The following is a 16,244-nucleotide window of genomic DNA, read 5'->3' on the forward strand; positions in this document are numbered from 1 at the left end:
ACTACGCTGTACTGACAGGTTGCCAAATAAAAGCGGTAACACCACAGGTAAGCCAGGCTCAGCAAGCCTGAGATCTAAGCTGAAAACCAAAGGTGAAAGCTGAATGAGTAACAGCAATAAAAATACAGTAGATTACAATAAAAATCACTTGTATAACTGAAGGAACCATGGTATTTATAACATGCAGTTATTTCTAAGAAGGGAGGTTTAAAAATGAATGAATTTTAATGAGATTTGAAACAAACTGCTAATAAGAAGCATTAGAGGAAAAATCCCTAATCTTCTCTGGCTCTAATCTGCAAACCCATCATGCAGAGCTCCAGCTGAAGTCCTGGAGTTGTTGTCTTTTGAGACTAGCAGAATCGATGCCCTCACCTGTTAGCTTGCTGAAGAAAAGCTCCAGAAAACTGAACCACAATGTAAACTTTAACAGACACATTCCAATCAGTCACTCTGGATATTAAAGTGCTTTTTTAAGAAATCCATGTGGTGGTAATAATACTAATACTACTACTAATAAATCTTTCTTTCCATGCCATACCTGCTTTCTTGGGACTCTGAGGTACAAACAAATTGCACATACCTTCTAATTCCTCACCTCAAAATTTTCCTGCTGGTCTGTTTGATTTCAATCCAAAGGTCATTTACTGATCTGCTTTTGTGGGACAATGTGGCATGTTTAAGCAAAATCATTTTAGCCTTTGGAGTTATGCAACAGTAGGGAAAAAAAGATACCTTTCCAGCACAGTATTTCCTGCCCATGTAATAACTTTCAAAGCAGTACCAGAACCACCCCCACCCCCCCTTAGTTTGAAACTCTCAAAGATCTCTCTGAGATTTAAAAGGTGAGGCAAATTTGAAGGAATTAACTGGGTAAAATTATACTTTGAACACCTTAAATGTGTATCTTCACCCAGAAACATCACTTGTTTTTCTAATCTTAAAAGTGGACTTGCAAGTCGTACTGATTGTGTAACGCATTGACTAACGCAAACTGGAAAGCTCTACATGGGTACAAAGGTGCAGCTTCTGTTGAAGTTATCCGTGAGAGCTCCCAATAATTTATCTTCACTTACTTTCTTTAATTTTTAGCACACTGAGAAAATTAAGTGCCAAACATCATCAGCTCAGCATAATCAATAGAAGCAGCACCCAAACACTGCTGATCAAAGTCATTTCACTGATGCCTCCTTAATCACGTTGTACATGGGCTCCCTATTCTGGGCTTTCCCCTCCCTCAAAATGTTAAACAGTGTTGGTTTTTTTTAGAAAAGAAAAAAAAAACCACCTGACTATGAAATACGCTAATTAATAAAGGAAACACAGAGCACAAGATCTTCTAAAGGCAAGTGTCTGATTAATGCTCCCAATTGTCTGTCAATGTAATATTAATGTCATTAAAAAATAATTCAGGTATTGGTTAAGCACAGAACTATTACACATTTGCCTTACATATGCAAACAGGTTCTTTGAACTGCCTAAGACTATTTATGTGCTTATACCCATCTTACACACCTTCGTAGCCAAATCACACAGATACACGTGTACACAGGCATGAAAATGCATTTATGACATCTTACAGATTATGTGTGCTTTAGTTGGGTGTTCTTGAAGCCTAAAACATGACAACTCACTGATTTTCAGGTCTCCAAACTTATGGGCACATTTCAGCCTAACTCAAATACACAGACGTTTACGCATAACAAAAAGCTCCGTGAATACACTTCTGAATACGAAGCCCACAGTGACCTGCAGCTGGTGCCAGGGAAATGTTTTTAAACTTGGCAACAGGAGCTAAACCTGAAGGGTGAGCTGACTTACGTAGCACAGAAAACAAAAGGTGTTCTGGCATTAGGTAGTTCACAAACATACACCTGAAAACTGCTAGGAACTGGTTGGGATCGGCCACACTCACGGAGACTGGAGGAGAGATAAAGGACAGCCCTGTACCCAGCCCACTGAAATGGGTACTGCAGAGATCGCACCACCCTGTCCAGTCATTTTAGTCATTCACAAAAAAACAGAAGGAAAAAGTCCCCTCTCAGCTGCTCTTTTATTTTGTGTTGCTACAACCGGCAGGTGCTGGTCCTAGCCCTGCCATACCCAGCCTGGAGAGAGCGGCTCTCCTGGAGCCAGGGCAGAACTACACTCCATCTCTACGGAGGACACCGCTGCCAGGACACGCTGCACAGCTAAAGATTTTACATACTACGTGTCCTTAAGTGTTCTCTGTTCTCCAGGACAACTTGCAGCTGCTTTTATTAAAAAAAAAAAAAAAAAAGAGTATCTGCAGTGAGGAACTGGCTGGAACACCGCTGGCCCCAGGCACAGAGGATACATAACCATCTTTCAAGTGGCACAGAGCATCATTAGCATCAGCGTGCCGGCAAATATCAGTGCAACTCGCCTGTTAGGAGCAAATGTTCCAGTAAATAAGGATTTATATCATGGGGATTTTACAATATACCCTATCAGGCATCATTATGAAGGTATTTATTTTGGGGGAGAGACAGAGGGAGAAGGACTTAATAACATGTGAGCAGCAGCGGATTTATGGAAAAAATGTGCCATAACTTCCATGTCTCACTCTGCGAACTCCTTCTGTAAGGACTTAGGCAACAGCTCTGAACAATCATGTCCGGATGCAACCAACATATAATCTGCTATTAGAGGCTGATGGATTATCAGTGCACCTGTAGAAGTGACAGTGGCCAGAACGTCACCTAGGGAACAGTCAGGAAATTGTCCTTGGGCATTGCCACTTTTTCTGAAACTACTTCCTTGAGCTAGAAGTGAAACGCACTTTCCTGTTACCAGGTGAGGCCATGAGGATGAAATGCAACTTGCACCCCACAGGGTGAACGAAGCCTGTGATGACCCAGAGAGGGAATGGCATGCAATTCACCCCTGAGAAAGCAAACACAGCTCCCACAGCCATAGCTAAAATAGTTCCCAATACCCTTTCCTTCTCCTTTGGGCTCAATATTAGAGCCTCGATCCAATTAGACGTCATCCACTTAAACGAAGAACCGAAACGTACCCTGTGGCTTTTGTCAGCACTTCCAGCCCCAGTGTGCAGGGGGCACGGCACAGCACAGCCCCCTTGGCACAGTGGGTGAGAGCGAGGGCAGATACTGCTGTCCCAAGGCATTACTTTTATTTAAACAACTTGAGACACTTAGCATTTAAAGGCAGGGTTAACCCAAATTACTGAACTCCCCATGTATGAGAATAACAGAAAGGTCAGAAGTTCAGAACACAACCAGCATCTGACGTTTCTAGACACCTCCCCTATTTATTCAGAGCCTTACTTAACTGCCATTCCATAATGGCTATTATTCATGTCAAACTGCAATCAAATTACAGTCACATCCGCAATTTCAGAGCAGCCTCTTTCCTTATATTGACAGACAATCTGGAAAAGCTGAAAAGAGGAACACACCCTGAAAAAAACAGCCATCGCACTACCAGAGTAAATCTAGTTTCCCTGGAAATAACTGTGGAAAGATACTAAACTAGATGCAGAATTAATTATTACCCAAAGCAAACCATAGTTAGTTGACTACAGATGAGACAGCCATGTTTTCCCTTTCCTTTTTTCCTGGAACCAAATCATCATTAGAGCACGTTTTCAAAAACTGGAAACACTGCCTGGACAAAATGAACACCAAGAACTGGACTTTTGGTTTTTTGGAAGGGGAAGACTGAATCCAACGTAGGGTATCACTGTGCAGAAGCTGAAGCCAAAGAGTCATCGTCATTTGAGAAGAATGAAGGAGCAGGCCTGAATCTGAGAGACAAAATCGCACGAACAAGTCTCTCAGCACTGTACCGTTGTGCAGTTTCATTGCCTTTAATGGGGCTGCCTTGGTTTAGATTGTCTGAGAAGTGGGCTCTGTATATTGGCTGATTTTCTGAAGAGTTTGCCAAGCCATTAAGTTCAATTTAGGTATCTTTATTAAACCCTAGGGGTTTTTCCCCAGAAAAATCTGGGCAGCCAGCATTGATTTTGTTCAGATAGACTCTTAAATGTCTTTGTAACAACGCACTGTTTTGCTTAATCTTTGCAGGCATAAGGCCACCCCTTGCTTGTGATTAGAGTGCTGTGGTAATACAGATAATTTTTGTGCCTTGCCACCATGCTTTCTTTACTGTCTCTTTGGTATGTAATTCTCTGGCTATTCTACCTGAAAACTCAGTTCTGATAGAACTGAATCAGACAAGAAAACTTACAGAAACCAACCCCCAAACCAAAACAATCCTCAGAAACATATGCCTGGCCATTTCGACAACATCCAAGGCAGAGATGTTTGCAATCTCTGCAAGGGACAACGAATACGATTCCTGTGCAACACCATTTGGGATGATACTACTTCTGTTTGTTAACATAGGAAGTATTCCAAACCTGCAAATGAGAAATCGTATTTATGACCTCCTGCCTCCCCCAACAACCTTAATACAGTTTTACTAAAAACAGAGCAGGATTGTGCATTCTACCGATTACCTGTCAAACAGAAAACTGACCCTGTCCAGCGTAAGTTTGTCATGTAACTGGGCCTGTGCTTTCAAGAGCTCCTGCTCATATTTTTTATGAGCAAACCAAACTTGATTGAACATGGAATTATCAGCATTTCCAGTTTTATCTCATGAAAAGGCCACTCGGTAATGCCACATCTTTCACAAGACCTTTGAAAAGCCATGAACGTGGCCCCTAGACTATGCCACAGTGCCTGCCTGCGTGTCTGCTTCACTCTACTGTTCCCCTCAAAAACTGAAGGGCCTTTTTCTTTAAGCTTCTTTCTAAGTGAAACAGTGGGGCATTCAGCATGGCTACGAGACTGCTTAATATTAGTTTGGCTACAGTAGTTCTCTTTCAACAAAGGAGGCTCTCAGCCTGGGATACCCTGGTTCCAGCAGCAAGTGTACAAGGTCTTTTGTGTTAACATGGGCTCTCCCAGCCATCGTGACCTTAGACTCCACATCAAAAGTCACAAGCATGAGTGGTCACCACCCCTCTTGTCTCTTCTCTGAAAGAAATGTAAGGATTCGGCTAGATGCGTTTTTAGGAGCAGCAAGCAATTTTAGGCTCACATGCCCTCCTTAATTACATTCAGGCTATCACAGAGGACAGTAGGGCCAGAATTACTTTGGGTGCTATGTTCAGTATGTGAATGAAATTACATGTTCAAAGCTGAGTTAAGAGTAAAGCCCTCCTCCCCAAAGCACCCCTGCTCCCACCTGGTGGGGAACACCCATGTTATCCTCTGCTTCTGCTTTCCAGGGCACCGCCTTATTCTTCTTGCACTGAATTTCAGAACTGCTGGAATGCAGGGCAATCCACGAGTTCCTTACTCTCTCCATGAATAACCCTTTACTCTGAAAGGGCTGATTTTGAGTTGGGAGGGAAGTTATTTGCCTAATACCTATGAAATAATCTTCATCTTTGGAGTTGTTACATCACTTGAACAATGACATTGGGAAGAGGACCATTACCTGCCAGCCCCAGATACAAATTTCCAAATGAAATTCCAGATTTGATTTCTCGTGGGAAGAGCAAAGTAGATTCTAAACCACCTTATGTATTTTATTCTATCTCCCTCACCACAGATTTTAAAGTTAACGGAGACTAATTACCAATATTTGGCTTATCAGTTTTCCCAAACCTGTCTATTCAAAGAAAATAATTCATTTTCACATAAGGAAAAAATATGTCATTGTCATACCCTGCCGCTTAATAGCTGACACTTATTACTTCTCAATTCAACTTAAACAGGACTGAAAAGACCTTCAGAACTGTTAGTAATCAAATACTCTTTCAATGAATTCTTATATGAAATTCAGACTCCGAGCAGAAGGGGTGCACCTACCAAACCCCACATCCTGCGCTGGGATATCACAGAAGAGTAGTTTAGTACAGGGAATAGGAAATGGGGGTTTTGTGAATCACGTTGCAAATCTGTAAGTTGATTTTCTTCACCATTTCTCCTTAGCTTAGGTAGCATTTCATCCACTTTACTAGTCAAAGCATGCACCCAACAGAAAACAGAAAGACAGAAAGAAACAAGGAAGAAAAGGGAGGAAATCACAAAACAGATTTGAGAAAGAACTCAGGAATAAAGCCTACCATTGTTCTGGCTTTTTATCACCGCTTTCATCTCTGTCCATAGTCTTTTTTTATTGCCCCACTTTCCACAGAAGTTAATGGCAAAACCCACAATCAACTTGAATAGGGCTCTTGGATAGGAAAAATATTTGGTATAGGAGCCTGTACTCCTACGTGGTTACAACATGCCTACAAAACATTAGGATGGCCTGTGGCATTTAGCTTATTTGAGACATCCAATGCAGAAACACAAAAGGGCCAGTTCCTGCGCTAGCACAAACGGCTGCATTTCCAGATTTGCAGAGCTACGGGGATTTACACCAGTTGAGGACATCACACAAATCATTTTACTGTTCTAACTCTGCCAACAAATCAACCCCAGGGTATTCAAAATCCCTTACTGTCCCATGTGAAAATATCTGCTTACAAGCTTTCTTTACTTCACAATTTCAGAGCCACAAAGAGTACACCAGAATTCCCCTTTTTTAAACAAAATTACGCTCCAGAGCCTAGAGTTTTCTGTTTGTTTTAAAATTTTCTTATACACACAGTTAAAAAACAAGTATTTCAAACATAATCTAAATAGAAACTGAAGAGAACAGACTACAAAAAACCTGAGGCAACAGCTCAAAGTTGTGAATTTTCACAGTTATTTCAGTGAGGAGCCAAATCCAATTTAAACATTTACTTTTTCAACTGTATCAACACTGACCGTATTAGCAGAAATGTGCTAATAAAACCCTGTGCTCTTTTAACTTGCTTTCTGTATCTCCACAAGTACCAAACCCTATAACCAGAAAAAGGTAAATTTCTGGAAATTTTTAAGACAAAAAAAATTCAGAGCTTTTTGAAAGAGAAAGCAGGAATTTGGGACAAAATGTTGTCTTCAGTAGGTACAGGATTATCAAAATCTGGTTTATTTCTCTAACAATGAGAAATTTCATGGACCTCATTTTAATCTTGAACCACGGTAACAGCTTATCTAGTGGTAAAGATGGAGTTGCCATACTGTCCTGAATAGCCCTTTAAAACAGGGAAAATACAAAATCATGTTAGACTTTATTTCTCACTGTTCATTCCAAAATAAAGTGTTTCACAAGAATTTTTTGTCAAGTTTTCCTCAAAATCTCATATTTAGTTTTGTGGGGGTTTTTTAGTATCAGGATTGGGAAAGAATGGGAGTGAAGGGTTGGAATGCTTTTTTTTAAGTTCCTGGGTGTTTTTGAAGTTTGTCCTTCATAGACAAAACTATTCCAGAACCTTCTGCAAAACCTTCTTCCATGGGTTTGTACATCATCTAGGCAAAAATTTAAAAAGCGTAGAGGCAAAGTTAAGATAGTTTGTGTGTAATAAAATTAACAGACAACACGCATGGTCACTGAAACACAGCTTTCACTTCTGACTGTACTCACCTCATCGGTCCCTGTCCAAAGGAAGGGCATGAAACACAGATTCCCCATCCCCTGCTGCAATATTTAGGACTAGAAATAAATAACAGCATCTGTGTGTCATTCCACAATTTCTACAACGTAACTGTAGGCTTTTACTTCTGGAAAGGGCAGAAATGATAAGGCAGCTCTTGAGTAGCCTTGTCTCACTGTGATTCTCTGCATCAGTTCTGTGCTACAAGGGGATGTGCAAAGAGTTTAAATTCGACCAGTTGGTTTTGTGAGTAGACAAGTACAAGTCCTAGCAAGTGATTTGCTACAAATGCCCATTTTAATGAAGAACCTGGACATGTTAGTTACAACACTTACCCAGTCACTTCCTCCAAGTTAAATCCGTAAATTATACACTCAATTAGTTGGCAAGATGGCTTTTATAACCTGCACTTTTGAAATATTTCCAGACAGAGAAGACTTTCAGCAATATTCAGCTACCATCTTTGTTTCAGATGGCTAAAATGCCCTAAAACTGAGTCTAGGATTCAGATATGTTAGCAGGAATCTTTACATTGGAAAGAATAAGGGCCCAGCTACCACAGAAATACACATTCAAAACACTTCGTTTCAGATCACTTAAAACCTCTTTGCAAATCTGACAGGCCTTCCAGCCATTTAGCTTGTGCTCATGTGTTCACCAAAACCAGAAGACTGAAGTATGCTGTGACACATGCAGGCTTTGGAATGGTTGCAGACAGCAGAAAATCAAGCAAATTTTGCCACAGGGATATGAATATATTTGCAACTTCAATGGATCTGAGAGGGTGAAAAAAAAATCCACAGAAACCAGACACGCTTCATCTGGAATGAAATTCAGCCTTCCTGCATTTCACCTTTAACAGAAATTACCATGACAAGAAATGCCAGTGACCAATTTGGTAGACAAAGTAGGATGTCCTTCAGTTCACTAATCACCGCCTGTAGCTATGCAGGTCACTGCTCGCAACAGACTGAAATCCTTTAAAAGGTAAATCTTGCAACAAGGAAGACAGCTGTTGAAACCCTCTTTTCAAAGGGCACCCACATAACTTCAGAGGATCCTGGGTGCAGCAGAAGATGCCACTGCCCTAGCGCAGGACAGTACTTCAGCAATTCCCTGCTTATCCTTGGCCATAGGCAGGGATTTGGGGATAAGATTTTCTTGCACGAAAAGCTGTGGGGAAGCCCCACTTCAGAATAGAAAAAGAAAAACAAACAGGAAAATCTTCCTGCTGTGCTGCAGCCTGGATGGCAACCAATCTATGCATACGGATCCCTATATTATTGAAGCCAATTATCGTTGACCACTTAAGCATAGAAACCGTGTGTCTCTTTTTTTACTCCAAACTGGAACCCAGATCAAACCTACTTGAGTCATTGCAGATCAAAGGATTACACAGCCAAGGAGCTCCCCTGCTGAAGGGCGCTGCTATCAGAGCAGGGGTTTTGCCCCAGACGCCCAAGATACTCACACAATTGCATTTTGTTTTCTGGTGCAGGTAGTGCTGTGTAGCCACAGTCAGTCTTTCATCCCGATGAAACAGAGTTTAGAATTGTTCTAAAGCTGGCTTAAACACCTCTGATGGGAAAGACAGCTCACCTTTCCTACAGGCTTATTCCAGCGGTCACTACATTAGGTGTCAAGTTTTTCAAACTGTACTATTTCTAACATGGCTCAAAAGCAGTAAAATAAAGACACTTCCACCCAGGCAGCCTGGTCACCAAAACACATCAGGCTCCCACTAAAAATGAACATTTTCCAATCTGAAATGCAACATTAAAAAAATAAACAAAATCGAAAGGTACCACACAGCAGGGTACATCACAGAGCTCCTTTGAAAGCTGGCTTTCCTCTGGGGATTTATCAGGAGCACAAATCTAGCTCAGCCCCATCCCCCAGGATTTTACATTTGTAATTACCACTGGAAATTTCACACCTAGGGCACAGCCTTAGAGCTGAGACCCAACTTTCCAATTACACTGCGGGAGCTGATAAAGTCACCGAGCTAGTAAATGCCAGAAATGTTAATAAATACCAGGCTGTCCTGCTAACCAGGTGGGGAGGAGCCCGTGAGCAGTGATGACAGCGGCTCCTCTGGGCTGGTGGCAGCTTCCCTGTGGCACTGACACTCACTGCCTTCGCTGCGGAAGGTGATACAGCTGCAGGGATCTCCTTCCAAACTCCTGGCTTGCATTAACATCTTCCTGCCAAGTCCTACAACCCGCCAAGCCAATCCACAGGATCTGCCATGTTAATGTAGCACAGGTGACAGCCTTGGTTTATAATTTTAACATAGCTGGTTTGCTTTTCATTTAATTCCTCAACAGAGCAGGACAAATTTTCTCCACTGACGTACTCTGCACGAGCTACATGGCAACGCGTTTTCCACAAACAAGTTTTGGGGTCCTGTCTTTACTTGCAGAGAGCTACTCCAGCCCTGCAACACGATCCCTTTCTACTGAAAAAGTGGCCATGAGAACCAAAACTCCACACCTAGGTTTAAGATGATAGCAACCGCTGATACTATCTCTCACTTATCATTCCAGGACTGGGCGAACTAACCATAATAAGAACTTACTGAAACTTAATAAAAGAAACAGAACTTGCCAAAGCATTTTTCTCCCCACACCTGTGCTGACATTCTCACGAGCACAAGGACAGAGTATGCTAAACTTCTCGATTATAATGCACAAGACTTCAGGGTTTCTTTTGACACACAGACAGCCTTGATTCACTCGTAGCAGTGTCATCTGCCACATCCTGCTTCACTCCGGCCCATCAAGGCAAATGGGAGCTGGGATCTCCTGGAGGGTGACCCTTCCCAGGTGCAGAAGGAGCCCGTCCGGTCCCGCAACTTGCACTGGCTTCACACCCCAGTGGGACAGGGCTGGAAAATTTGCTTTAAATGCTCCACCATCATCACCAAGTTGAACAACAGAGTTTCCTTACAATCACCACTTCAAGGCATTTAAAAGAGGTGGAAGGTAGGAGTGCCTAGGTGATCACTTATGATCCGAACTTGCTTTGTCCCTAGCATCCTGGGGCAGAATTAGGTTGGCTCCTCTTTTCTTCTCCTGTGAAGCTGCCAGTGCCAAATTGAATGTATTGTCTATCTTAGGAAAGAGGAGATCAGAGAGAGTTGTCCTCTACTCGATTCACACTTCTGCTTCGTACAGCGCCTGAGCACTTGCTCTGTTATTTTAGTCGTAACAATATGCTCCTAAGTGCTTTGTTTGAGGAAAACTCCCAACCTTCACTAGAGCTGAACAGTACCTTGCTATAATCTAGTGCAAAGCTGTGAATTCACATGAAAACTCTAGGAACTGTGAAAAATGAGGGGCAAATTCAGTGTGGGAAGAACATGAGCAGAGGCTACTCTAAGAAGGTTTGAAACGTATCTGCTCTTGTTTGTACAGCTCCACAGAGAAAAAGGTAAAACTGGTGATAAATTCATAATTTAAAAATATTACATATATTCAGCTCATCCTTGCTGCATCTGAGTCTGGATGCACTGAGCAATGCCCAGTGCCACAGAACACCCAATGTTTTCACCAGGGCCTTCCAGCAAGAGGACAAGAACCACCTCAAAATTTTACAACTACAAATTAATGGCTTTTTAGACATTCTTCAAACAAAGAGCCATTAATCCAAGGAAAAGACACCCCTGTGTCAGCAGAGTTAAGCCACTCCCTTTAGAGCACACAGTATTTTGTAAAGTTATTTAGCATTTCATAGAGTATCTGGTGCATAGTTTAAAACATTTCCTGTACCTAAGCTCCACTCTGAACAAGATCATTGGCAGCACTATTTTTCAAGCCCGTCTACCTTCTCTGCAATGTGAGTAAACAGCTATGGGATGGTCTACTGCAAAGTCCCTCCTTACAATTGCAGGAGAATTCACTGCATTTTTATCTCTTTTGTTAGAGGAAATTGCAGTACCTTTATGGAGAGTATTGCAATTTTTTTTTATTTTTTTTTTTTTTTAAGTCAACACAGTGCATTCCACTGAAGGGAAAACTCACTTTCTGTGCTTTCAACACTGTGGTCTGCTTTCCTCTTTCAGTGTGATGTAAACACACAGATAATGGATTCCTGAAGCAGTGACCCTGAAAATGATAAAATCTGCCTTCTTTAGACTGCTAACTTAACCAGCAAAGAAAGAGGCATGAGCCAGTATTTTCTTTTTCCCCCGTGCCACAAACTTACCTCGTTCTTTTTAAAGCAGGTACCGCAGCCTAAGATCTGACAGATGTCCAAGATAAAGCCTCTAACGTATTCCCTTGTGTGCAAGTTCGGAGCCTGGATTTTCCATGCCTTGCCTGAGGAATGTCTATGTTGCCGGTGTTTAAGATGCTGTCATTTTATCTTATTATATCCAGTATGCAGCCATTACTGTGAGCCAGTTTACAAGATAAACAAAGTACTATGAATGAAAGATTTGTTTTTTCCTCCCTCCTTAAGCCAACAAATAGGAACATTCTTTGCACTAACCAGGCTCTTCCTCCCTCTCTGACAGGAACCACAAGACCACACTTGTGGCACAGACCAGAGTAAAATAAGAAACATGCACAGAAGGGCTGAACTTCACTGTACTCAGGCTGCTCTGGGATTATTTACGGAGTCACATGGATGTAGAGGAGGAGGAGGTTTGGTTTTGGTTAAGAATTCTTTTTTATTTTGAAACTGCAATGCTGGAGTTCATTCATCCCTGGGACATGCCTTACATAGAGAAAGAGCAGAGTTTGTTTTATCCTGTCTGAGGCAGAGAGGTGCTGGGCACAATCCTCCTCCGCTGCACTGCTAATAATCTGGGTTTCCAGCACAGGTCAGAGGCCTACCCTTTAGAGAGCACACGACCATTCCCCAAAAGAAACGTCTGTTTTCTCACACAGACAGAGAATTTAATGGGAGGACATTGAAGGCCATTCTCCCTGTCTAAAAGTAGAGTGATACAAAACGAAGAAAACTGGGAATGAAGTACATGAATGCTTTCTCAGAGATCTTCTATGACATGAGCAAACTAATTTGTTTGGAAATTACGCAACTGTTCTTCATTTGAAGAAGTTAAGCCACCCGCCTTCACAGGAGGTACACAGGGCGTTAGAAAGGGCTCTTGCGCTGCAAACTGCACCCAAACAACGCTAGGATTTTATTATTAATTTCCAGAGTTACGACTGTATTTTATTTAAGGATAAAATAAATAGAAAGACCACTTCCTCGCTCTCCCCCTTACTGTTCTAAGCAACTTGGTCTGGGTTAGTCCTCCTCTGTAATGCTGAGTGGCTCAGAGGCTGGACATGCATCTTAACACTGTGCAAGACTGAGGACACCTTCAGAGAGATAAAAGCCACACAGTATCTCTTAAAAGAACACAAAGCTTTTTCCTATAGCACCACTTTTGGCCTCTCTCATTAACACCTTGATGCAATGAGAACAAGCCCAGACTAACATGTTTACAGGGATCATATCATAGCAACACCTACAAAAAAAACAGCACAGACTTACCTTGTAACTGCTTGAATCTTCCTTCTAACTGATTATAGTTATACGGCACCTGAGTTGCATATCCTGGGGACAACGGCCCGGGCATATTGGTTGATTTTTGTAATTCCATTTACAGGTAACACAGGGATACGATGAACTGCAGCATAAAGGAACCACAGGTTTCTCTACTATACATCCAAGTAAATCCCAGCTTCCTCAGTAGTTTGGCTTCAGTCCCTAGAGAAAACGCTCTCACTGAGCCCTAAGTAAATAACAGCTTCAGTTCAAAATCCAGCAGTGTGGGTTGGCGGTAACTTGTCTGTAACGGATTCTACTTAAAGCACCATAAGGGGTTTTTTTGGTGGGTTTTTTTTTCCCCTCCCCTCCACTACAGGCAACTCTCAAGTGCTCAAATCTGGTTTCAAATGCTTGCCTGGCTCTGGCGAAACTAAATCAAATAAAAGCAAGCCTGCGACTCAGCCCAAAGTAAAAGCAGCGTGGAGCCAGGCGCTGCCGTCCTTGCCAGCGCTTCCAGGAGCCGCGCACACCTCAGACCTTTCTGCTGGTTTGTAATATAATCAGCAGCCGCCCGGGTGTGGGCTGATGTCACTTGATTACCATACAGCACCGTGGAGGAAACGAAGGCTGTACCAAGGGCGAAGGGGCGGCGGAGCAGAGGAAGAGCGGGACGGCTCACGCAACGCTGGAGCAAGTTCTTCCGCCGGGCGCAGCTCGCGCCGGCCTGAGCCCCGAGAGGCAAGGTGGCAGCGGGGTCCCCAGCCCTCGGCTCCCAACGCACCGCCGCGGCCACGGCAGACGGTGGTATCTTCCTGAGCAAAGCTGGTGGAATTACAATCTTTTGTTAAGAGCCTCATGTAACGGAAAAGTCTCAGATTACTATCACATGAAAAGGAGGGCACTTTCCTTTATTTATCTGCAAGACTGTTCACTTGAAAAAGTAACACACACACACAGCAGCACTCATTCAGTATTTAGCAACAGGCGAGGAGGGGACGCAGAAAGACGTACGTACACTCCAGCACACTGGGAACAAACGAAAGCTTTGTGGAAAGCTTCCTTAAACAGCCAATTCCTGTCGCTTCTTTTTATGTTACTTGTCGATACTGAGGATTTTGACATGTCCTATGTATGTGGCTCCTTGCCCATTTATCAGCGTGCTGGGTATTACTGCAAGATTAATGGTTGTCTGGGCTATGCGCTGGAGGGGGAGGGCTGTAACGTAAATAAGGGTGCCTTGCCTCTGACTGGCACCTTAATACCCTGCTGTAACATAAACGTGCACAACAGCAGCAGCAGGGCTAGGTACTAGAAGTCAGTTCCTGCAGATGGTATTAGACAGAGGATGTCAGTTTTCCCTCAGGGGCACAAGCTCCTAGCCCTCACTTATTCATAAGTGAAATTAAAAGGTCAATTCCACATTCATATTCTCAGTATGTAGCATTTGCCTGTTCATTTATAAACTGCTGATAACGTTCGCACAAATGTTTTCTCTTTTTTCTTTTCTTGCATTTCCAAATTCCTTTCCAATGGAATCCATGTTCTCTTCTCCCACTCCGTCCCCTCATTAAACATTTCAAAATGTTGCCTTTGTTTTGATACTGTCGTTTCTCAAGTTTTTAGTCGTATAGTAATTTATGTCAGGACAATGTGTGTGGGAGAAGCTCGGTCCACTCCCACTGACTCGCTGCAGCCCTAGCTTTTACGAGGCATAAGGTGGAAATTCAACCAACACTCTGGGGAACAAATGGGCAAGAAGTCCAACCATGAAAACTGCTAAGTTAGGGAGAAGTGATGGAAGTCAACACTTCCCAACTGAAGCTGGGGTTTCCAAAAACACACGGACTGTTGAAAATGCCTGGCACATTGCTCCTGAGGTCATAAACACACTTAAAATATTTATGGCTTTTAAGTATACTGTTTTAAACAACAACACAGCCCTAGCCCAGAGTTGCTTATTATATTGATATAGACAGGCTTTTACTAGCATATTTCAGTGAACCCTTTATATCAATATAGCTGTATTTACACAAGATTTTTTGGTACTACAGCAGACCTCAAGTAGAGCCTAAACCTTTCTGAAAGCTGGCCCTCAATCTTTTCAGCACTACCTACACTTGTGCCACTAAAGACTATTCAGCTGCCCAAGACAGACTTTACAGTGTCAGGGAAGAAACTGTAACTGTCTGCAGGGGCAGCTAAAACGCCGCTGTACAGGGGACCAAGGTACTGCAGGCTTGTGCCCTAAAAGTGCGTTTGCAAGGCGAAAGGGGGATCTGAGGAAGCACCTGCACTTGTCGCTGCGGCAGGCAGGATGCTGCTCTCCAGACAACAATGTGCTGACGTGGCACTGCGAGTCCCCCGTCCCTGCTAAACCTTCCCCTGATAACCATGGTACAGCCAGCTGTCTCTCCAGCACGCAGGGACCCACGCGCTGCAGTTGTGGCCGTGGGATTTCCAGGCTGGGGTGGGAGGGAAGAAGGGCAACCCAAAAATACCCCACAAAAGGCTCCAAAATTTACAGGAACAGAGCTCAGTAAACCGAGCCGTTAATATACAAATGCGAACTCCCCCAAAGCTCAAGGAGCACGTTTTACCCAGCACACAAGTACAGGCTTATTTCTGTCACAAATTTCTTTCCGGCAGCTTTCTACCAACAGCACCTTTTGCCTGCGATGCCTGACCTATGTTATAATTAAATGAAACCCTTCCCCTCGAGAGCAGGCAGGCATCCAGGCCCTACCTGCAGGCATATCAGCTCATTACTGTCCCACCTTGAGCAAACAGGTGTTGCTATGTGAGCTCAGAAGGTAAAACTGAAGTCCAAGTGACTGACAGGAGAGCTGGAGCATTTTTATCATCGTGAAGGCCATAAATCAGGAGCCAGGAACTTTTCCCCAGCTGAAAGCTTTCCCAATATCTTTGGCAGATGACACACTAATGCACATGGCCATTATTAAAAATATTAAGAAGTAAACTATTACAAAAGCAGAACATTAAAACCTAAAAATAATCATTTGGCTTTGACCCATATAAAACACAGACTGGCTTTCTCCATCCTGTCATAAAACATTAACACCACAGACATGAATTTACACTTCAGATTGTCCCCTGTGGGACAACTGAATCTGGTAAGGTTAAGATTCCCAAGAAATACTCAACAAAGGTTAGGGTTTGAGGTTTTTTGTCCATGTCCCCCCTCTGTCCCCCCCCAGTT

At 42.9% G+C, this 16,244-nt stretch overlaps 1 protein-coding gene across 2 annotated transcripts in view; it reads right to left on the reverse strand.

The window, feature by feature from the left end:
• Nucleotides 1–16,244, reverse strand: part of SPTBN1 (spectrin beta, non-erythrocytic 1) — a 93,532-nt gene that overhangs the window by 64,713 nt on the left and 12,575 nt on the right. The window contains exon 1 of one of the 2 annotated variants that reach the window (XM_075497032.1): nucleotides 13,031–13,460. The exons of the other annotated variant lie outside the window; for it this stretch is intronic. Within the exon in view, the coding sequence (XP_075353147.1) occupies nucleotides 13,031–13,139 (109 nt within the window). The 5' untranslated portion in view covers nucleotides 13,140–13,460. Of the gene's footprint in view, nucleotides 1–13,030; nucleotides 13,461–16,244 lie in introns of those variants that run through there. 2 annotated transcript variants of the gene reach the window in all.

This window comes from Mycteria americana, chromosome 3 (assembly GCF_035582795.1).
Source record: "Mycteria americana isolate JAX WOST 10 ecotype Jacksonville Zoo and Gardens chromosome 3, USCA_MyAme_1.0, whole genome shotgun sequence".
NCBI classification, from domain to species: Eukaryota; Metazoa; Chordata; class Aves; order Ciconiiformes; family Ciconiidae; genus Mycteria; species Mycteria americana.